The sequence below is a fragment of the Scomber scombrus genome, chromosome 7, assembly GCF_963691925.1.
Source record: "Scomber scombrus chromosome 7, fScoSco1.1, whole genome shotgun sequence".
In the NCBI taxonomy this organism is placed as follows: domain Eukaryota; kingdom Metazoa; phylum Chordata; class Actinopteri; order Scombriformes; family Scombridae; genus Scomber; species Scomber scombrus.
In genome coordinates, this window is record NC_084976.1 from 20782056 (window position 1) to 20807838 (window position 25783).

Genomic DNA, 25783 nt, shown 5'->3' on the forward strand with positions numbered 1-25783 from the left:
ATGCGACACCTTGGGAGCCAGATGAATTTTTCGCCATAGGCAACCATAACTGGATCTGTCTCTATTACATGACTGCTATCTCCTGCAGAAAGACATACCAATTGTTGGGTTACATACAGGCGCAGAAACATGTATGTCCCTTTTTACAGAGCGGTAGAGATAGTTGCTGTGAGCTGTAAGCAAGCACAGTCAAGGTTTCTGCTTGTACTATTCCTCCTTGCAACATTTAGAACTAGAAATAACATCAAATGTGTCCATTTGTTGTTATGTTGACCTGTTTTTATTGAAGAATAACACTGCTCACTCGGTGAAAATCACATTACGTTTTCTATCTTCTTCCTGCTGTGACTGGGCCTATGGAGAAACACTTTATACTGCAGGATCACGAACAAAGGCTAGGTTTTATTTTAGATGAAACTCTCCTACCTTTTTCATGTCATCTCTCCATGAGGAGGTGCATGTTTTTGAAATGTTATTATTAGAACAATCATAAACTGCCATATAAGGTTCTATGAAGGGCAATGTGTCTCAGCTTTCCACGTGGGATGGGATCACTGAGACACATTTTTAAATTCCAAATTAATTCAGACTAGAACATGATCATTTTAAGTCTGTTTATCCCCCAGTGAAGAAAGGTAGAGATCATCTATTAATGACACGCATTGACAGCTCTGGACCACTAGATTTCGTTCATACGTCATTATAAATTCTGAGAAAAATTGATGAATGCCACAAATGTTTTAAAATCATTTGTACGTGCATCTTAAGAACAAATCTGTTTGCATTATTTCATTCATAGAAGTCAGGATGTGACACACATTTCCCTAAATGACAGCAAAAAGATGGTAAATGCAACTTACGGCAGCTTTTTTTCTACAATCAACAAGTTTAAGAAAAAGAACATCATCATCACTTTAACATACATCTCCAAATCTCATTTGGGCTGTCGGCGCATAACTATGACCTCAGAGTATGTGACATCATCAGCATGCATGCTCTCTGTGTGTTTGTCATTGAATAAAGCAGTAACCTCTCTGGATGGTTCAAACTTGACATCAGAGTAGACCACATCCTATGAGAAAGCGTGAGAGAAAGGGTTGAGGTGGAGACTCTGTTGCTCAATGTTATCATCATAATCATTATGTTGGAACAGTAACAATGAAACTTCATCTGACTAAAACGTATTTAACTGAACTTCAAACCAGCTCTGAGCTCACCTCGTCTCTGTTGATGACAGAAAGCCTGGCCACATCCATCACAGGACCATCTTTATCTGAAAGACAAACTTCAGTCAAGGGAACTGAAACACACACAGGGTCAAACTAAATCAGGTGCTCTTTGGAAATAGAGTGAAGAGAAACTTATGCAATGCGTTCTCACCAATGTAGACACGGTGCCTGACTGCAGAGTCATGTCTGAATAAAGGAAACAAAACTGCTGAGATTAGTTCCTCTAAAGGTTTTTAATTTTCTACCAAATCCTTGAAACCCTTTTTGTGACACAATCAGTTATTTGTTGAAATAAATAAATGATTGTGTTATAATGAAACGATTAAGAGGGTTTTTTTTCTCTTTAAATCTTAGATGGACTGAATGTACACTGAACTTGAACTAAATTTTACAGCTATTAATATAAAAACATATTTGCAACAAGATTATTTGCAAGGTATTACCTTAATTAATAGGACAAATCTGTGGGACAATATTTTGAAATGTGTAGTTCAATACACACATTGAAATATGAAATAATTTCGTATTCCATCACAATTTGTGTACATGACAAAACATCAGGTTTATTTTACATATACATATCAAAGATTAAATTAATTTTAAATATGATGATTACTCTTATGACATTAGACCCTTGGTTCTGGGAAGAGGGTTTTTATTGCAGCTTTTACACTCCCACACAAGATGCATATCACACCCACACACAGACTTCAGATCATGGTCACTTTTGGGGACATTACATACTTACTTAAATTAACTTCCTGGAAACTTACCTAACCACTGACCAAGATATCAACTTTTTCTCAATTTGAGACACATCTTTTGTCCTCATTTGGACAAGCCATCCCCAGTTTACTGCTCGTAAGTCTGAAAGTGTCCCTAAAAGTAGCCTATGACACACACACACACACACACACACACACACACACACACACACACACACACACACACACACACACACACACACACACACACACACACACACACACACACACCTTCTCATGAAGATGAGGTATGCTGTGGCCGCCATGATCACTAACAGCAGCATGACAGTGATCACTATAGCAGCAACCACTCCTGATGATAACGGTATCTGTTCTGGGGGAGGAAGCATGACTGTGATTAAACCCGGTGTGTGTCAATCCTCACAGACATCAAATTGGTGTAAGCACAAATTCATTCATTGTTGTATATAAGAATCAGACGTGGTGTATTGATTTTTAGGTACAATAAATGAGCAATATAATTGGTACAATGCATAGATATTTTAAGAATATTTCAAATGAAGGAATCTAATCACACCATGCCATATTTTTATCATGGTGGCATCAATTCACTTTTGACTTTCTAATCAGTTTCAGATGCTGGTCCAAGTTTCTAACCTCCTATAACATCAGACTGCAATACTGATACATGCTGATTGAACTGTCACTACATCATCGTAATTTGGTAGCAGTTTGTATTAAGTGTTATGTGAGACAGAAAAGCTTCAAAGCTTCACATTCAAGAAGCTGCAACCAGCATTTTTTCTTTGAAAAATGTCTCAAAAATGATTATTAGATCAGGTAATTAATTTTCTGTCAATCGACTTAACTTGGTTAAATTGACTGGAAATCGCGCCAGTAATATGTAACTATTCTTACTTACCTTGAACAACAAGTTTGGTGGTTCCTTCAAATAAACCACTGGGAAAGACTGTAATGCTGCAGCTGTATGAGCCTGCATCTGCCTTATTCACATTTTTAATTATCAGAGATTGTTCTATAAGCTCCACTCTATACTTCAGAGATGTGTCATGAATACTCAGTCCATGTTGGCTATTTAAAACAAGAATGATGATTTTCTTTCCTTGTGGTGTGTGGAAATCCCACTGAAATTGTGTAATATTGTTCATTTGTGGCCCTTGGATGAATTGGCACGGCAGTGTGACATCATGCTTGAGGTATCCTGTCACTTCAGGCTGGAATTGGACTTTTTGTGCCTCAAGAGCTGCCAAACAACATAGTGATATGGTGACAAGGGGAAGAGAAAGACAGATGAAATGGAAATTAAATGTACAGTCTTAGTTTGATTGCACTCTTTGACTGACTGGTATTTATTTTGTAGTAAATATATACATATTTCAGACATGCAGAGTTGACAGCTCTGATTATACTGTAACTTGTCACATCATAAAATATATTTGCAATAATAGAGGAACAGTGTGCTAACAAAGTGGGCTCAAAAATATGTTAGTATAGCTTGTGTTGAAGACAAGTTTCACAAGTGAACGTCTAAAAAAGTCACTTAATATGATTTTATAACAATATTTACCAACTAGCAGGTGTTACATACACAGCAGCCCACTGCAAACAAGTTTTTTGTCTTACCTGGGAATGACGTGATGTAAATCAACAGCAGTATGTAATGTGATTTGCTGCAATTCTTCATTGTGCACACCTACACAGGGTGGACAAAAAAACACCTCACAGTACAATATAATAGTTCCCTATATATACACAACCGAATACACCGATTTAGGAAGTTACTGCAGTAAATCAACATTATAAAGTGAGTCACATTCAGTGGTGGAATAACTAAGAACATTTATTCAAGTACTGTACTTAAACACATTTTTACTTTACTTGAATATTTTCATTTTATTCTACTTAATAACTCTACTCCAATACATTTCAGAGGGACATTTTACTCAACTGCATTTATTTGACAACTTTACTGGTTACTTTTTAGAATGACATTTTACATAAAATAACATGATGATGATCTCATAAATTACTGCATTGCAAAGGTTAATCCAGTGGTTCTCAAACATTTTGGCTTGTGGGCCCTTAACCAGTGTGTATTTGTGTTTCTTTGACATGAGATATTTGCGGTTCCACCAAAGAAACACTTCACCTCCTATGGTTTCAAATAAATAACATATTAAAGCCCAAAGAAGTAAAACACTGCAATATTTGCATTTTTGTGCTTTAAAAAAAAGTCTAAAATAAATTGGTCCAATTTTATGCAGTAGAACTATGTTTTTTTCTTCTTTACAACTTAATCTATCAACTCAAGGGTCCGGACCCTTCAGATGTATCTTACTGTATGAGCATTATAAAGCAGTTTAAACGAGCTCCATGTCCATCAGCTACAACAATATATAATGCTGATTATGCATTGACACATCAATAAATGTATTTCATATCACGGCTGGATTTTCTTCAAAACCAGCACTTTTACTTTAATAGCCTACTTTTAGTAAATGTAGCAGGTAATACTTGAATACTTTTATTTAGGTACATTTTAAATGCAGTATGGTTACACTGTGGGATTGATTCTTTCACTTAAATAATGTATTACTGTAGTACGTCTTCCACCACTGGTCACGTTAAGTTAAAGCAGCGTTCAAGTCAGGATTAAAAAAGGAAACTTACAAAGATGCAGATCCGTCCAGCTGATCAGTCAAAAAACATCCAAAGTTGCAACGGGTCCCAGAAAAGTGGCAAACAGAAAAAAATGAGCATTTGCAAAGAGGAACAAACAGTTTAGTGTCAACTCCTCACCAACAGTGACTCAAACACACGTGATATTTGCTTCAACGCTGCAATCGTCGAGCTGCCTCAGATCCACCAGCACTGTATATAAACTAAATATGTATAATGTGTGTCTGATTCTGTGTGCTGTCCGCTTCCCTGCAGGTTTCTGAAGATGTATCAACCGCTTATTAAAAACACACCTGTGACATAAAACAAGCGAGTCTAATAAAAAGTAATTAAAATAACTTGCTTACGAAAGAGAAGAAAATTGTTGTTGTTGTGACTTCGTCAGGAGGTATATTTCATGTCTCAGTTCTTCTTTCTAATAATAATATCTTAATCAAAACGTTCATGTTCCGATGGTTTCTGTTTAGTTTGTTCCAAGTCTGATAATTCAGCAATCAGCAGTTCTGCACGATTCCCTGCCGCTGATTATCTTTAAAGAGAAACACTGACCTCATGTGGTCAAATGATGATGGTGTCCTCCATACAGCAGTGGTTCACAAAATTCGGTCCAGATACCTCCAGTGGCCTTGGAGGAGTCTCCAAGGGGTCCCGACCTAAAAGGGGAATCATTTATGTTCACTATTCCATCTATAAGTAACACAGTGGCAGGACGTGTGACATCTCAAATCAAAATTCTCATCAGATGGGGGTCTGTGATCTAATTTGTGTAAGTTTAGGGGTCCTTGATGTGAAAATGAGAACTAATACTACACAGAAACACTAAAGCATTGATGAAAACTGTCTGAGAAATGAATAGAGCTGCATTTACTACTAAAAACAACTTATGGTTAGGTGGGTTTAAAACTGAATCAGTAACATCATCACTGGCTGGTAAAAAGTATTGGTATTAAAATCTCTCTATTATGGTGTATCAAATACTCACATTCTTACAGCAGCACTGCAAGAAAAAGAGAGAAAAAGATCACCTTAAAAAATGTATTTAAGTATCGAAGTAACTCCTTGTGCCATCAACCAAAAAACAAAAACAACAACAAAATTCACCTTTTTAAAAAATTTCAACTCTAATGTTGGAGAGCAAATTGCACACAAACAAATTTCTAAGGCAGACATACTTTTTTGTACATGTAATGCTAATGATATGCTACTTTGTCTTCTTTAAATATAGTATTTGCACAATTCTTTGCTCCCCTTTATATAAAAGAGCAAATTGTGGTGATAAAGACATTAAAAATGGACACTGTCTATTTCTTCCTATTAACAGCTTCATATGTGTGAGAGTCTATGTGTGTGGGTTCATGTGTGTGTGGGAGAATTAAACAAAAGAGCAGAAAGCAGAGCAGTGATAATTTACAGCCTCACACTGGTGCCCTCATGTCAAGCCTCCTGAAGAAAGCTGTATAATACAAAAGTGGTGTATAGTTATCTCCACCAATCACAGTCCCTGGCAAAATTAGCTCCAGGCGTTGAACAGGGTAATCGGGTCAGGGATGCTGCCTGTTTCATTTGGTCAAATTTGGCTTGTTCTCTGCATGTAAATTACTGGTTTACAAGGCAAGACAGCAATAACAACTGAAATAGGTAAAGCTCTTCATCCTAAGTTGTCCAAGTCAAAGCAGGCAAAAATGCTTAATGGAATTTAAAAAGAACATTTAAATCTAGGCTTAATGCGGCAAAATATCGCTCAACCAGTAAAAACGCTGCAGTACAAAGGTTTTCACACTAAATGCACTCCTAGATGACACGTTGGAGGACTGGTGAAGATGTCTCCAGAAACTTAAAGTGTTAGTTCACCCTGATCACAAAACAACAAATAAAACAAACAAACAAACAAACAAACAAACAAACAAACAAACAAACAAACAAACAAACAAACAAACACATTTTCTCAGTTACTTCTAATTGGTACCTAGCCATACAAATAGCTTTGATCAGTCACTCAAATAATTCAGCAAACTTGTTGCAGAGGAATCAATCAACGGGCAGAATAAAGATTTAAATGTATTACATGCTGTAAATAGGAATTATACATAATTATGTACATGTTGTACGTACACATTTACATAGTTTATATACCAACACAATAGAATATAGTATGACTGCACACAATAACTTGCACAAATACACAAGCTGTTGTATGTGATTTCTGTGACATACACTTACATCACATTACTTCAAAGAATTTCAAAATCACTTTTGATTATTAGAGACCGAAACAGGAAGAGAAATAAGAGAAGTGCCACAGTCAGAGTTGCTATCACAATGTTTGTACAATGGTGATGCAACAGTGAAGCAACACTGCTGAACTTTTTGTAACCCAGATTAATTCACTGAATATGAGTAACAGTGGATTTGGAAACCCCCCCCCGTATGTTTGCAACAACAGCTTCCGGGAGAAGCAGGGACACCTACAGTAATGTGATCATATTAATTTCACTGTCTGGTCACAAACAAAGGCTGCCAGACATACTTTTATTCAATCCTTTATTTGAACAGGAAGTCTCATTGTATCAGGATCTCTTTTTAAAGAGAGAACTTTGTACAAAGAAATAAACACACAGATAATTCACAGACATAGATTACACTTTTTTTCACAATTAAGAAAACTTTTAAAATCTCTAAGTGAAAGAGAGTGTAACTTCAACCATTTTTATAAAGCATGTTTTAACCTACTTTTTCCTAGTTCAGTGTGAGTATGAAGTACAGCTAATATTAAAATGTCCTGCGATCTGACGTCGTACTGTATTTAATTGTAACCAGAGAGCAGTGATAAGTAAGTAGAGTAGTAGTAGCAGCCTTGTAAATACACAATATACCAAAAACAAACAAACAAACAAAACCCAAAACCAAACAATTGTTGACACATAGACTTTTATTTGAATACTTAAGGAATAATAAGAAATATGAATAGTAAATTCAGATGATGCTGATATAAATAATAAAAATAATTATAATAAAATAATTCATGTGATAATCAGTGTGATCTTATATTATCTGTACATTTATTTTCAAATAGATTGTTAGGTGTATTAAGTAATGTTTTTTCACAGTGTGAGTGTTTCCACATTGTCTCAGGAATGAGGTGACATAGAAGTAAAGTCTCTTGGGTCAAAATAATATTCATTGTTTCTGTCATTTGGTTGATTTTAAAGAAGATTATCCATCATAATCAAAAACACATCAAGGAGGCAAGAATCTGTAGAGACACACAAAGAAATGTTAGATAAATGTGGCAATTAAAATAGATATAGGAGCTTAAATGTGAATTATTGGGTATATATATTATAAATTATTAAATCACCTGTCACCTCCAGCTCATTATCAGCTACATTAACCCCCTCAGGCTCATTGAGCTCATCACCAGCACTGTCAGTGACCAGCAGGGAGCAGCACAGGATGCTTTATGAAGTAAGTAATTAAATAATTACCATCACTTGAAATGTCACCTGGCCTTAAAATATATGTATTAGTAACAAAATGACCATGGTATGTTAAAGACAAATGAATGCATACATCACTGTCCAGTTTCAAAGGGGAAATCTTACCTCTCAGATTCAAAACTGTGGAGTTTTCCTGCAAGGTCACCATATTTCTGGCAGTGCAGGTGTAGTTTCCTGTATTTTTTGCCTCCAACCTCTCTATGATATACAAGGAGTTATTAACATGTGTCTCATTGCCGTTCAACATCCAGCTGAAGATTGCTGGTGGGACAGAGGCTGCTGTACATTTCAGTGTCACTTTCTGGCCAGGTGGAGCCGCTGATGGTCCAATAATTGATATGTTATGTGGTCCAACTGAACAGAGAAGAGAAATATGCAGTATGTACAGGGGGCATAACATTTTTGTGAGTTTCTGTCATTTATATACTGTCAGATGTCTGTGTTCTAAATGGTTAAAGTTCCAAAAGTTGGGCTGAACACTCCTTTTTAAGTAAGTTTCCAACTTACAGGTGCTAAAATGGCCTGTTTCAGAAAGTGGCTGACCTGAATAAAATTCGGTAAAAGATAAGGAGTGTTTTGAACTTTAAATCATGCAAAGATATCCCAGTAAAGCCCCAGATTAAAAATATAGACCCGTAATTGTGCATAATATGTTTTCTTTAAGCCAGAGAGTTCAGTGCTGTACCTAATGCCCTTAATATGGCTAAAAAATGAGAATCACCCCAAAGAAGGTCTCCTATGCATATAATTTTCCCTTTACAATGACTTCCTATGATCTTTTTTGTTAGGACTAACCTTGTATGAACTAATTCAGTACTGCAGAGAGCAGTGAGTATACTCACAGTTGACAGTGAGGTTATGGGCTGCAGTCATGGTGCTGACTGGGTTGCTGACTAGACACTGGTAGATGCCGTGGTTGGAGCTGTGAACAGGTTGTATGAACACTGTTCTGTTGTCCACTGAGAAGCTGACTCTGTCACTGGGATGGAGAGGACGGCTGTCTTTTATCCACACTCTTGTGCTGATGGAGCCGGAGGCCTTGCAGGTGAGGTTGGTGGAGCTTTTCTCTTCTATGAGGATGGCTGCGGGGCTGCTAATGGCGGCGTCTGTTATCAGTTCTGACAGAAGAGAGAAAGTGTGAGTCGATAGGAAATGGTGAAAAAAAAAAGATGCATTGACACAGAGAAACACAAAACACAGTAAAAATGTCTTTATTCATTTGTATTGGTCCTGATCAAGTTAGATTTTAAATTGGCTACCCAGGAAACACTTCCATATCACTTTATGTAGATGTTCATGTCAATTCTATATAAATACATTTAATTGAAAAATAATTTATTTCTTTTGTTTGTTTGTTGTTGGTTTTTTTGGACACATTAATGTAACACAACTGGGTTTAAGCACTAGCTTAAAGTTTATTCCGGTTGTTTAAAGGCAAAAACAATCATGGATATCTTCATAAACACTAGAATCTTATTTATTTTAACAATATCATTTATTGTCTGACATTTGTACAAAAACTGTAGGTTTACTGTATTGGATTATTGGATATTGTGTCCACCATGCATGACTCTACTATATCAGAATATTAAGAAAAACAGTTTTTATCCATTTAATTATTTTAATGTAATTTAATTATTTTTGCCTGAACTTGTATCAATAAAATGGGCTTTGAAGACAGCACTCATTGTAGAAAATTATTACTCTATAATAGTAAACCCACCATACACATTCAGTGTGGTCTCTCCCTGTTTCTGTGGTTCTCCTTCTGGTATGATGGTGACTTTGTACAACCCGCTGTCCTCCGGCACGAGGTTGCCGAGCTCCAGGGCCCCCGTAGCTCGATCTAATGAGATCCTGTTGGTGTATCCGGTCCCAATGATGTCGGAGTTTGAGGAGGTGATGATGTTCACCCCTCTGAAGCTCCAGCTTACAGAGACAAATGGACTATCAGGAGGTCTGAGGGTGGTAGTGAACGTGACTGTGCGCGCCACAGCTCCACTCAGAGGTCCTGGAGGTAAGATACCTTCACTCACACACATACCTAAGTAACCTGATGAACAAAAATTACTGTTAGAGCAACATTGTGATGCTGCAGAAAGTGCTCTATTGTCTCAATGTTCAACAAAATAATAAATCTAGTTTCTTACACTAATACAACAGCTTATTAATTCTGATTAAAAACATTATTCTTCCATCAAAAACCATATGAATCTAAGTCTACCTGATAAAATGAGCAGCACAGCAGTCCAGAGCCTCTTCTCGTCCATAGTGAACAATACCTGATGTGACGTTGGCTCACAGTCCTCTCCAAAGTCAAAAACATAGAGAGTCTCGTGTGCTGCCGGCCTTTTATTGTCCCACACCCAAAGCCACAAGACCGACTTCAGCCTCCCACTTAGTATGTAAAGCACAAACTATGTTTACGATACCACTGTGTACATACACCAAAATGCCTGTGGGTACACTGTATGTTCAGTCAGGAGTTACTGAGGCTCACCTTGATGGACTCTTGCTGTTGGACTAATTGGTTTTGAGGAAATTCCCTTTGATCAAACGACTGGTGGCCAATTGTGCTGAAAGAACAACCCATTCTTAGATCCTAGTTCTAACTTTGACAACCAAACTGTAACAGAAGTTTTGATAAAAAGTCAAAAATGCAAATAAAGGCCCTCTAACTCAACTGACCACCTTATCAGGTTGCTCCACACTCCATTAGCCATAACTGAAATAATAATGTCATTCTCCTACAATGCACCTTACACTTGGAAACTGCAAAAAGCCTTAAACTTGGATTATTTTCCAATGCTACATCTGTTCAAAAGCCTTATTTCAGACCTTGTTTTAATTGATTGTAAATGTTTTTAACGTCACTGTAGTCTTATCTGTTTACTTCTTTTGTATTAATTCACTGTATTTATTTTCTTCAATTTTTATTTACATTTCATTATTGTCTTGTTGCTGTTTGGTCTAAATCTCGACACCATTGTAAGTGAGGATTCCTCTCTGGTCTTTCGAGGTCAAATAAAGGTGAATAAAAATGATCTTGGTTATCTTACACTATAGCTGTGAATATTTATATTTGATTTAATGATTTTACTGGTGATCTTACTCTAATGGTGGCCCTATTCACAACATAATTTTGATACTTTAAGTTTATCTCCAACATGCAGAATGTGTTGTATGTATAACTTTATATGATTTGACATTTAATTGACCAGCAGTTTATTATTATTAACTCCAGATAAGTCATACATTAATTCATTATATTCATCTTCTCAATTTATGTTTGATTTAATTATGTAAAACATTCTGTGTTGTGGGTTAGGGTTAGGGTCATCCTCTCCTGTCCGACTGGTGTGTGATTCTTCTCTTTGTGCTACAAAATTGAAACTTGTGTATAAATACTGATCTGTTTGGGAAGTATTCTTACATGGTTTCCTTAGATTAAGATGACTCATTCATTACTTTTGCCTTAATTAAGCAACATGAGTTCACCTTCATATTTTGGCCTCCAGAAAAATGATATCAGCTTCAGGACAAGAGACAAATACAATTTTAATGAGCTGAAAAAGGTTAAATTGGAAGGTCATTGCTTCTCCAAGCAACCAAGAGTCAATTTACTATAGGTAATATAACAGCAGAACATAATATAATAGGCATGATTATAAATGTTTTAGACTGTGTTCTAGGCTATGTATATGTGTGGATGAGTCATGGTGGTAGTGGGGTGAGGGGGGAGGAGGAGGTGTTGTGCATGAATTTTATGAGCTCTTAAGTGAGTGGTTTTGGGCTTCTTACAGGGTCATGTTTGACAAGTGGCAGCCAGTCGTAGCATTCCTTGAGGAGGTGGATCAAAGACATCCAGGAGACACTCAGCCTCCATCAAACAGCTTTACAAACAGTACTGTACACTTCAATGTCTACTGATACACTGATTTATAAACTGATTAAAAAATTGTGTATATTGCATACAGGGTTCTTCATATTCTGTCCCTTACATTAAGGTGTATTATTTCTATTTTTTATTAAACCTCGCTTTAATCACTGTCTGGTAAGTGCCATGCCTTTGTGTCTCTGCCTGAATGGTATGACACAAAGATGAAACCAGCGGAAACAATGAGGTATTGACAATGTGTCGTATGTGTCTATAACTCCTGACAAGTGAATGTACAGTATGGGAGGTGAAACGTCTGTCAGGGATGTGTCACCAACAGAACAATGTGCTTTTGTAAGTGCCAGTCTCAGTGTAAATACAAGGTTACTCAATCTCTGTGGTCTCACTGTGTACTGGGAGTGATGGAGGTAATGTGGTTCATTAGGGGCTGAGTGACTGATAAGTCACCATGCGTTCTCAATGAACAATGAAGCATCGTCTACTTGTGACCCCTAGTTGTACGCTACTTTCTAAAATGTATTCAAGAAGATAAAGAGTCCAAAAAATTTCATTCACACTTGCTAGGCAAAGATATTGTTACCCCCCACCTTTAGTCAAACTTATGGGGTGAAGAACACTTCAACACCGACCCAAACTACAACTCTGACAACACCTTTTAAAATAACAAAACCATGGAGTTTATTAACATAAAGACACACAAAACAACCAAGTTTTATGAAGCTGAATTTCAAAATTGATGGTAAAATTAAACATGTGAAGTTTGTGTCACAAATGTTTATGAGCTCAGATTAGATTCTTTGGGTAATGTCTGTAAAGGTAACCTCTAATGTAAACAGAATGTAACAGGTTAACTTCAACAGTTTACATCCAGAACCAAACCAAACCAAATTTTTACAATGACTCTGTCAATAGTGAACAAATTGAGTGTCTATATTCTTTTTCTAGTAATAAGAAGCTATTTTAGGACTATGTGTGTGTCATCAGTGGATTGTCATGATAGAAATGAGATTTGATTTTTTAGTGGATGTAGTGTTCATGGTCAACAATGCAATTTTCTTTCTTGTATATATTTTTCACTCATGTTTATTTTCTTTTCCATAGCACTCATAATACTCAAATGTTTAATTTCCTTCTATGCATAAATGAAGATAATAAAAAACTAGTAGTAGCCTCATAGCTTTCTTCAGGTATATACCGGGATGTTTTTTTTTCCTTTTTAAAATGTGCACAAATGAAGACAATGTGGAAATTGGATTATTTTTTGTTTTACAATAACCATTCATACACTATTACAAACAGTGCATGCATAAATGTACAAGCAAGAAAACATTAAACTAATACCCGTTTTGCTCTGTGTCCCTTTATCCAACAGACCAACCAGCACAATCGTAGTTACACCACAGGAGGGCAACATACTGTAGCTTTTGGCATGAAAGTGTTCTACAGATTTATATAATTATTTAAGCATTTTACATAAGTAGATTTAAAATGCTTACTTTAACAGGAGCCATATCTTGACAGTTGATCTATGACCACATTTGGATGTATGTTAAAGTTTGATCATTACCTTTCAGTTGTTGTCCTCTGGAGGCACTAAGTCATGGAAAGTCAATCCTAAAATCTTACACCAATAAATTCACATAACCATTAATGTTTCTGTTATACTTTACTTTAAATCCCTCTATGTACCATTTATAAGCATTATACACTATAAAATGTAATAAATGGTTACATATGCCTTATAAATGTAGTTATAATGCACATAACTGTGTGTTATGATATTGTGATTAATTACCTGTTTATGTACCATCCTGTAGTCATGGGTGCCCACAGGAGTTATATGACAAATACATTGATGTGTTTTAATGTCATTATATGTTTGTATTGCGTTAAAGTAAAATAAATAAATAAATTATTGATTATTATTTTTGTTGTAACATATAAATGAATAAAAGTAAAATGTATAAATTCAAGTACACATTTAAAGGATATAAATACAGCTTTATTAAAATAATGTCAACATCAAAACTATACAGGGAAAAGTTGATAAATCCAAAAAGTCTTGTCTGCTACGTCATGAATAAGAAAAAATACTTTAATTTAATGGATAACAGTAAATTAACAGTCAAAAATAATGTCAATGTGTTTTTAAATGTATTTCTAATAGATCTATCATTAAAAGGACATCTTTGAGTGAAACGAACAAACGAACGAACGAACGAACGAACAAACGAACAACTAACTAACTAAATAACTAACTAACAAGCAAGCAAACAAACAAACAACAAAAACTGCATTGTAGCTTGTAGGTTTTCATAAAAGTCCATCAGCTAATCACCTTGTTCTTTCACTGTAATGTGAATCTACAGCTAGCAGCTCTGTAGACTCAGTGCTTCTTTGAGCTAAATAACTTACATCATATACATGTTTACATGTTTACATATTTACAAAGACAATGCTGACATGCTGATTTACAGCAGCAGATATAATGTTTGCCACAGCTTGTTCACAAGCTAAACTAAGGGTTTTGACTCACTGCACAGTTGAGGCTGCTGCAGGTATTTTACCATAAATCAAAGTATTTTATTTCATTTATAAATTTGGACCTGTTGCTGGTGCTATATTAAAAGTTAAGGATCAACAAATAAGAGACATTAATGTGTGGTGATTTCATGGACATAGTTTAAATATTTCACTCAAAAGTACACATTTTTGAAACTCATCATGAAACTCATGGTGGTTGTAGAAGAAAAGTCAGGATGTCATCAAAGTCAACATGATTCATCTTCTGTGAAACATGAATGCCTTTACAAAATTTAGTAGCAATAACTGTTGAGATATTTCAGTGTGGACCAAAGACTGATGATCTGACACTGCCATCCATAAAAGACACTTGTTTTCTTGATGCTGGTGATGATTTTTCAATTATCTGCAAGACAAAAAACAGCTGATTAAGACAAAGAGTTGCTGTTTCGATTGACTTTCAGTGGTGAGTAATCTTAATAGTTGACCCATTGTAGTCTTTTCAGGTCTAAACCAAGAGAAATAATTTCTACTGCATAAAAAACATGATGCTCTGCTAGTCAAAGTTTGTCTTTTCACTGAATCAGAATAATAAGATTAGAACTTACTGTACCTTCAAAAGGTATTATTTTTTTGTGTTCCCATATAGCTCTGAGCTGTTCTCATAAATATGTAAGTCTTGTTCTGTGGAAAAATAGAGTTTTGTTACATATGATTATGATCATATTAATTTCTAATGTATTCTTCATTTTGTCTATGTTGCTACAGTATTGTGGTAGTTTGAGTTTAGAAAACATTAAATTAGATCAGATGAATACCAACCTGTGACTTGTGGCTCAGCATTTTTGTTGGTTCTAAACATTGAAAAAAACATTGTTAAGTTGAGTTATTGGTTTTAAATAACATTTCTCAACAGTAAACACAGCAACTCAATCTAAGCTTCATGGTGAGATTGTATTTCCCATTTTATATTCAGTATGTAGGTAATGCTCAGTTCGCTTTGAATTTGAATTTTTCCACTTAAAGGAATTAATTTCTTATTTAATTATCTTGATCACTATTTTTTTCACTTACTTTTTGTTATAAATGTAAAACCCTCCACCCAAAGCTCCTCCAACAACCAGCAAACATGCAATTACTATTCCAGCGATGGCACCAGCTGAAAGACCTCCAGCTTTCTCTGGGAATGTATGAAATGAAACAAAAGAAAAAGTATTATCACTTCAATTTGCAATTTTAGACACACAAACTTGCCTGAAGAGGGTTTATATCACAGTAAATGGTAATTGTTAGTACATATAAATTGATATATAAAAAGATTACATAGATTACAGGATCAAACACAAATCATTCACCTGATGGAACAAAATCTGTTGAATGCATCATGCTTCTTATCTCTTCATATGATTATTATGAGAAGTATAGGTTGAAGGAGGCAGTTTAGTTTTGGGTCGGCTATGGATCAGAGGTAGAATGGGTACTAATCAGAAGATTTATGATTTGATCCCCGGCTTTTCTGTCTGTGTCTGCAATCACCACACATCTGAAAATCAGTTTGAAAATACAATCAAAATTTCAGGACACAAATGAATAATTATAGTATATTCTTCTATAATATAATATAATAATAAACACTGGTAATCAGTTTAATTTAACCTTTTACGGATATAATGATGTCCTCATTTGTCATTGGTTATTCATTTATTTTTATTTTGTTGGTATTAATACAATCTGTTGGGAGACTGCTGCTCTTCAAATTATTAGAGGTATAATACTGTACGTTAATCACATACCTGTTACAGACAATCGATGAACCGCAAATGATGTTCTCCAAGTTATTTCATTCAGTGCTCGACAAGTGTAGCTGCCACTGTCAGACAGTTCACTCATGTTTTTAGTGAACACATCAGAATTGTATAATATATTTGTCCCATTCAGTATCCAGGTGTAACTGGCAGATGGTGTAGACGCAGCAGAGCAGGTTAATGTTAAGGTCTGTTTCACGTTTATCTCACTTGGTCCTGTGATTTGAACATTTTCTGGTCCATCTGAAAACAAATACATGGGAAGTTCTTAAACCAGCACAAATAATGTGTTTTTTATGTAGTACATTGATTGGGAAAAAATAACTAATAAAGAATAGAAAACCTGCATAATAATTGCCTTAAAAAGCAGGCGTTATAGGTCTATAAATACTTTACAATGTTTTACTTACAGTTAACAATCATGCTGTAATTAGCTTCATCATTGCTGACAGGGTTGCTGATTTTACACAAATATTCTCCACTGTCTGTTTTCTTCAGAGAGAGAAAAGACAACACTCTGTTTGTGTTGTAAAGTATCATGTTGTCAGTCTGAATCAGTGGTGAGCCGTCCTTCATCCACTCTCTGGTAAAGATGGAGCCAGCACCATCACAGGTCAGGTTAACAGAGTTTCCCTCAATCAGCTGTGTTGAAGATACGATAGAGGCATCAGATACTCTCTCTGTTGATGAAAGAAGAGTAATTACATTTTTTGTGAACATCATGACGTATCAGACAGCTGGAAGGATTGTGACATGTAATTTTCCTTCTATTAGGTTGAAACTTGTTATTTCTGATTTGCCCGAACAAATCCTCAAAAATAAATCAGTAATGATTTTAGTTATGAGAATAATGAGAGTTTAACATTCATTCACAACACTGAATAATGGAGATCCTCCAACACTGACTCAAGCAATTAATAGTTACAAGACTTGTGACTTTTTTCACTGTGTGTTCAGTCCAATATTCTGGTTTTAGGGTCTTAATGAAGAATGACATATTTAAATTATATGTTAAACTATGTAAATGATCAACTGGAGTGACATTTTCTTATTTTCAACCCGACTTATAGCATTAAAAAACAGGAAATGAAAGAGGTTAACCCATAAGATCAAGCAAATGTTAAATCAAAAGAGATTCAAATATTTCTATAACACTCTGCTATATTAGAACATTGTAATATTCAGTGTATAATCTTGGAGAGTTATACACTGGTCAAACAAAAGTAATACAGTGACAAACTTGCAAACTTTTTTTGTACCTATATCACTGTGTATACAGCTTCTTACAACAACTTACCCAGTACAGTTATAGCTGAAGGCTGAGATGTTTGATATCTCATAATTTTGTAGTTAAAGGCCCGACAGCTGTAGTTCCCACTCTGACTCATCTGAATATTCATCAGTGTGAGTTCTGGTCCAGTATTAGACAGCAAGTTTCCATTCAGAAACCACTGATACTCAACAGGGGGTCTAGAGGCAGCTGAACAGGACAGTCTGATAGTTGACCCTTCCACATGGTGTTCTTGTGATGGAGATAGTTTCACAATGATGTTTTCTGGGCCAACTGGGCGGAATATGGAAAGTAAAAAACAAATATCGGCATAAAGCAAAGTTATTGTCAGTTTAGCTCAGTCTGATGGCTTTTAATAGCTTCATATGTCAGTCAGATAACAAAACACAATACAGGTGATGAAATGTCATCATTGCCAGTCCTTAACTGGTTCATATTCAATAATATGAATCAAGCTTTGTTGCACTAGCATGCTTTTAATTAAAGGATAAGAAGTTGTGTGTGCAGGTTAGTAACTCACAGCTGATGGAGATTTCTACTGGATCGCTGGTGCCATCACTGACAAGATTAAACACATGACATCTGAACGGTCCCTGATCATAGCGGGTCACATTGATGATAGTGAGAGTACGGCCTCCATCAGTGAGCTGAACTCTCTCACTGGCTGTAACTTCAGAGCTGCCGTTCATCCAGAGGAAAGAAGGAGAGGATCCAGAAGAAGAGCAGGATAGACTGACAGAGCTGAACTCCACCAAGTCTGTGCTGCTGGCATTTACCTTTACATTGGAGACTTGTGCTGTGGGTGAAAAACACTTTGGTTTTATACTTGACACTATGTAGCAAAGGGATCATGGCTCAGTAGTGTGCAGCAATTTAGAAAGTGGGAACGAATCAAAGGTTAATGACACAACAATGAATATTATTGACTAGATTTTCATAGTTCACATTAGCTTCTGGGGCAACTAAAAACAGAAGTGAATAATTTAGTTTTGCTTAACATTCAATAAGAGTTTGACAATTATTATACACTAGACATACACAAACTGTACTCAACACAGAAGTGAAAACACTTCCAGTAACTTCTACATTCAGATATGGAAAAAGTGTTAATCTCTGACTGGTGTCAGTGCCATAATAGAAACAACGGTATCTACTTAAATATTCTGCTTCCTCTCTTCTTCTATTACTTGTTAAACATTTAAACACAACAACTGTACGATCAGACAATATGCATCTAGTGCAAGTAATAAATACTTTCCAGTCCAGTATCAGAGCTGTTACACTTGGACTTTTCTTCAGTGAGACTTGACTGTTTGAGACATGATTGTCTTAACATTGAAAGTTAAAACAGCAGAGAGGACTAGTTCAGCTGTTCCTCACACTCTGCATGTTTAACTTTTATATTGTGGTAGAAACTGCTCCCATGGCCTTCTGTACAACACTACCCTTAGTGATTGCAGTAGTGAAATCTTTAACCAGTGTTGGTGGACCATACTGTTAATTTTGAGTCTTTGACCATACCTACATTCTCCATGAAAATGTTTGAATGGCTACTTGCATACTATTTACTGATTGTGATTAGCTTGGCAAGTTAAATTAGCTTGGTGTCTTAAATGTGTGTACCAGTAGCAAACATTGACTAGCTGCAAGTATTTTCCTGTTTTTGACCACGTCAGACAAACAGGCATTTGTTACCACCTCAAACATATTTTATTCTGTGATGTCCTCATTGTCTATGTAAGAGCAAAGTTTGGAATATCACAATTTTAATAACAATTATTTAGTTCAGGAATGTATGTAAAGTTGTTATTAGAGTTTCTGCTCTGCATTAAAGGAACAAAAAAACTTTTAATTTGTTATGTGTTTATAAATAATGTAACAGTTGAGACAGACATGGGAGAAATATATATTATTGGTACTCTGACACAATATTAATAGCAAACTTACCCAGTACAGTTATAGCTGAAGGCAGAGATATTTGATATCTCCAAGTTTTGCTGTTAAAGGCCCTACAGCTGTAGTTCCCACTCTGACTCCCCTGAATATTCATCAGTGTGAGCTTTGGTCCAGAACCAGACAGCAGGTTTCCATTCAAAAACCACCGAAACTGAGCAGAAGGTCTGGAGACAGCTGAGCAAGACAAGCTGATGGTTGACCCTTGCACATAGTGGTCTTGAGATGGAGATAACTTCAAACGAGTGTTTTCTGGGCCATCTGAATATGGGGAGCAGAAACAGGCAATTTATAATCAACTAAACATTTTGTTAGTACTGTATCATGAGAACTAACTGAATCCAACAGCTTGACGCAGTGTGAAACCTCATAATTGATTAATATGCACAACTACATCACTATACACCAAGTCACCAGAAAATCCCTGAACAATATAATGTAATGAAACTGAACATCCCAGTGATTAAAAAAAATAAAATAATGTAATGATACTGTATAATGTTTTTGTGTACACAGTGCTTTCATTAATGTAATGTGAGATTTATTTTTGTGAAGAAGCAGCAGGCCTGTCATATTGGATTTGATTATCTCATGCAGTCACTCAGTGTCTACAGTGATCAGTTTAGCCTGCATAATGCAGGCACCTTGTAAGATGTGGCACAAATATAATCAAGCTTGCAGATACTATTAAATAAAATACTGAGCATGTTAAGAACTCACAGTTGATGTAAAGATTTACTGGATTACTGGTGCTACCATTGAGAGCATTGGACACTCTACAGACCAATGGCCTCTGGTCATAGCGGGTCACATTGATGATAGTAAGAGTACGGCCTCCATCAGTGAACTGAACCCTCTCACTGGCTGTAACCTCAGAGCTGCCGTTCAGCCAGAGGAAAGAAGGAGAGGATCCAGAAAAAGAACAGGACAGTCTGACAGAGCTGAACTCCATCAAGTCTGTGCTGTTTGCAGTTACCTTTACATTGGAGACTGGCTCTGTGGGTGAAAAACAAAATGCTACAGTAAACACCTCATAGGGTAAGTCAGTTTAACTTTCTGTTGACATTGTGACAACAAGTCACTGATTCAACTCTGTGGTAGTTTCTTAGGCTGTACATTATGGTGATGGCTCATTAGAAATGTTTAATATAATTCAGCACCACAACATTTAGTCTTAAAACTACCAAATTACTGTAGAGTTGAATCAATTCAACTCTGACACAGTCTCAACAAAAGCCACATTTAATTAGCATGTAACATAAGACTTTATTGTCTTATAAGACATAAGACAATTGTATTAGATTACATTCAACTACATTCATGTATAGATAAGCTCCTGTCTTATATATATCAGGCAAGTCAGAAAAACTAACAATACTACAAATGTGCACCTGTCAAGTTATTCATATCTCAGGCACGAAGCCGATATTCTAAGTAGTAAGATAAGATGTCAATTATGTTGCATTATTGCTCTTAAAATTAATTAATTTTGTTCTCCATTTAATGTTTAAAACTATTGCTCATGTGAAACATCTGCTCACCAAGTATTTTCAGTTCAGTGAATCCTGTTATCGTGTGTCCTCCATCTGTTATAATGTTAACTCTGTACTCTCCAATGTCATTAAGAGTCAGATCCATCAGCTTCAGAGATCCAGTAGATCTGTAGAGGATGATCCTGCCTTCATACTCTGGTCCAATGTTGTTTGAAGAACTGAAGGAGGTTATTATAGGTCTTTCTATAGTGTTTAAAACAAAAGTCCAGTTCACAAAAAGAAATGGTGTTTCTGGTGGAGTCACTGTTGTGGTGAACATCACTTCCCCTCCAACAGCTGCAGTCAGTTCATCTGGCAACACACCACTTCCTTTGGTTAAACCTGGAGGAGACAGTTACATGTTAGAGAAGGACTGAATATGAGACACATGGACAATTTACTTTATCATCATAAACTACTCTGTCTTAAAGTCAAATCAGTCAAAAACAGTCAAATCATGTTTTTCTTATTGTTAAATCAGTTGAATGTTTGACCCTCACTGTGCAGAATGATTGTACGTATGTGCACAGTTTGATACCAGAAAGTTTCTCTGTGATCATCAAAAATCTTTAGTTTAACAAGTTCACTGACAAACATGATTTGTGATTTCACAATTAGTTTAGAGCTAAATGTGGTCCAATATGCAACTTATACAAGTTTGAAGTGGAAACCTAAACACAACTTGTCATTCAACACACATACACTGAAGATGGACTTTACAGAGAAATGTCTTGTGTCCAGCAGTTAAACTTTTAAAAGGACAATATTTGCATGTTCATATTTGCATGCACCTATTTATATAGTTTAACAATTTAACTGAACTTTTCCTTGTGGAAAAAAACATGTGAGACACAAATTCAAAGTAAAGAACGTATTTGTACATCTCAAAAAATGTGAAAAGTTTCATGTTGTAACGTTTAATTTGTACTTCATTGTGGGTTTAAACGTGATGAGATTCTGCTGTTACTGAGCACAGTGGATGATACAGTGATAAATATACTGAGAAGGATTTTAAAATGCATGTGGTTGTATACGGAGGGTCAGACTCATTCATCCAGCTGTATACAGGAGGATGAATAAGCCTGACCCTCTTAAGGTAGGGTCATTCATTCATTGATCTGACGTAGGAGGAGCCACCACTGTCCACAAGCACTAACACACATTTTAAAGAGTGCACAGGTTGGAGTCTGATTCCTTTTAGGGTGAGCAAAGACACATCTCTCTCTGTAGCCTTCATGGTAGGATGAAATGGCCGCAGCATGTTTTAACCACATATCCTCACTTCTAACAGCTGAGGGAAAATAATCACATCAGATAGAGGGCATGATCTGTGCCCCTATCCACACACCAGCCGCAGACCCTCCACCTCTGCCTGAGACCACTATGACTTTCACATTATAACGTCATAATTTTCACGTAATGATGTTATTCTGGAAGACAGAAACAAGCCAATCAGCCTCATAATGTTTAGGTGACTGTCAGAAATCATAGCTGAAGCTGATGATATGTTTATAGAGCAGTTTATACTGTAGTGCTCTCTTCATTCATTTTTATGAGGACAATTTAGTTTGTGCCCTTTGATACTGTAGAAGTATTAGACCACAACAAGGCAATTAAATATTAACAGATTGACCCAGTTAGTGAATGGTAACCAGTACACAGTGGTATAAAGTTATTTGTGTTAGTAGCCTAGTAGCTGCGACTTTTAGCTGGTTTTATAAACTCCTTGGACAAAAAGTGAAGACTGATGCAACTTTTCTGTAAGTGACAACAAAGGAAAATATTTTATCCAGCAAAAGAGGAAGACTTTAAAACTCTCAAATACATTTTACAGCTCATATCTTAGTGTCAGTGTAGAAAACATATCTGATACGTATTGTGTTGCCAACTATGTGCATAGTGAGTTAAACCCACTGAAGCTGTCATGACAAACACTGAAGAGCATTGCCCTCTAGTGTTTGAGCTGACAGTTTAGAAGTGATAGTACAGTGTAACTGTAAATCCTCCATGCTGAGTACTTTGCACTGCACTGCACTGATTCAGATTTGCAGCTATATTTTGATCATTGTGCTGCTGTGCTGCTGCTTTATTTTTATACTTAGTTTATTTAGTTTAGTTGTTGATTACTATAGATACTACACAGAGCCCCAATCCTAACTCATAATATTCATAATGAAATCCAACCTCACAGCTTTTTGTGAGTTTTTTGTGCTCTATTTTATATTTTGTATACATTTTATTGTTAAACATGTTATGTTGGTGTTTCTGTTATATTTATAATTGGAATATTTTGGTCACTTATGGGATGAACTTGAAGATTTTAAATGTTTCATCAAGATATTTATTCATATCTGGGACCTTGATGCCTAAAACATTTTTTTTCTCAAACAACATTATTTTTTATGTTATGTGCTCCCAAAGGTAAGTTTGTCCAGAATATATTATTCTAATGGCATTTGCTAATGAAAGCAATGAGCAATTTATGTAAGCAATACTGTGAAAAAAAGGAAAAAAAATCTCTCTCATGACTTGTGGCATCTGATTTGATTAAATCTCAAACCTTTCTTGGTAACATCACCCTAACTAAACAGTGCTCAGAAAGCAAGTCTGTCTGTAAAGTAGTGTAAATGTAATCAGACAATGTAAAACCTTAATATCAACATCAACACTATGAGCATTTCATCATAAATAACTTGAAAAACAAATCCAAGGATAATATTTCAAAAATTGAGACAATATGTGTAAAAATGTCTTTGGTTGTATGAAGTTTTCAAAAACTGGTGAAAAACATTTAGTATGTTCTGTATCAAGTGATAAGAGCTCACCTGAGATGACTGCCAGCAGGATGAAATGAGTCACAGCTGTTTCCATTTTATCTGAATTATCATCAAGTATGACCAAAAAGAGAAGATTTTGTTTCAAGCTCCTTAAATTTCCTTTGGCTGGTTTCAGTGTGACAATGTGGATCTCAGTATATGAAGGATAATAAGGAAGCAATGTGTTATTTATGTTTCCCTATCAGATTTCCTCTAAATTGTTTACCTGCATCATCGTGCTGTTAATCATTGATAAAAAGGACTATGAGGAACTGAAAAGCAAAACAGGTATTTTTATTCAGGTATTGTATAATAAGCCAATCCCAGGGCAAGAGATCACAGAGAGCAGACAGACAACCATTCATCCTCACAGGTGAGAGTGATCAGTTGACCTAAACTGCATGTTTTGGACAGTGGGAGAAAGCTGGAGTACATACAAACTCCAGACAGAAGGGCCCCAGCCAGCTGTTGGGTTTGGACCCACAACTCTCTTGCTGTGAAGGAACACTACACTATTACACTATTACACTAACACTAACCACTACACCACCATGACACCTGATCTCAGTTGTTGCTTATTGTACATAGAATCCCATTTCACTGAAAAATACCAAACAACATTATTACCTGCAAAAGCCTCATTATAAGACATTTTATGGCACAATATAGTTTAACTGAATTGTTCCGTAAATTCCCCTCAAAATCTACAAATAATGTTATTTTAACACTTAAACTGTATTATATTGCTATTTGCATTATGGTTGTTCTGCATTTAAACTACAGTAATAGGTCATTTCTACAAAGAAATGTTTAAAAAAAAAAATTCTTTCTTTTAAATTAATAGTTATGTTTGGTTCATTATTTTACAAAATGTTATTGTAAAGTAAACAATGCTCCATTGTATTTCCTTTTTAATTACATTTTTAAATTATTTTTTTTTTTTACAGCGTATCTAAACTGTACACCAACTATCCAGTCACCCTGTGCTGCCACACAGTGGACATTGTGTACAATCCAGTTGACAGCACTCATAATTGTGCAATTATTTTGTAGTCAATTCATATTGAAGTTGAAAAAGTTTATAGTTTAAGAGATTACATGGATATCTTATTAAGTTCGATATAATGGTCAAGGGTTGAGTCAAGCAAATGAACAGTTCAAGAGATACGCAAGGGACAGATAGAGATTCCTTGTTTTATATAGAGATGAACACAAGGTAGTAAGGACCCACATCATGTCATCAGTTAATTCAGAAATGCATTCCTACTGGAGCGCCCTGGTGGTCGATTGGTTAGAGCACATGCCACGTGATCGCAGCGTCCCTGGTTCAAATCTGACCTGTGACCTATGCTCCAGGTCATTCCCCCCTCTCTCTCCTTATTTCCTGCTAGTGTCTCTTTGCCAGTTACTGTGTAAATAAAAAATAAGTAAATCTTAAAAAAAAAAAGAAAAAGCATTCGTACTGACTCATACAGTGACTTAAAGTGTTATTAACACATCTACTCACCTGCTTTAGACTGTCAATTTAAGTACATAAACTGCCCCTAACTTTCACTTCATGAACAGATCCTTGAATATCAACAAAATAATATTATCTGGACCAACTTAATTTGGGCAGGAAACAACATAAAAAACAATGTTGGGGAGAAAGAAGTGTTTGTGGTCACAGAAAATGTGTGACGACACAGAAAACTACCTTGATGAAACATTTAAAATCTATTAGACCATACCATCCGTCACCAAAATATCCCAAACATAAATATACCAGAAGCACCAACATATGAAAAACCTATTCAAGATAAAATGAAAACAAA

At 35.7% G+C, this 25783-nt stretch overlaps 1 protein-coding gene across 1 annotated transcript; it reads right to left on the reverse strand.

Annotated features, from left to right (window-relative positions):
• Window positions 1–5212: 5212 nt before the first annotated feature.
• Window positions 5213–24064, reverse strand: LOC133983910 (carcinoembryonic antigen-related cell adhesion molecule 5-like). Its single transcript, XM_062423124.1, has 11 exons — window positions 23979–24064; window positions 21163–21495; window positions 20342–20617; window positions 19616–19882; window positions 18189–18464; window positions 17675–17941; window positions 16788–17057; window positions 9875–10204; window positions 8994–9269; window positions 8257–8505; window positions 5213–5307 (listed from the first exon to the last, which is right to left on the reverse strand). The coding sequence occupies exons 1-11, from the start codon at window positions 24022–24024 to the stop codon at window positions 5213–5215; spliced, it is 2685 nt and encodes an 894-aa protein (XP_062279108.1). The 5' UTR covers window positions 24025–24064.
• Between the last annotated feature and the right edge of the window lie 1719 nt (window positions 24065–25783).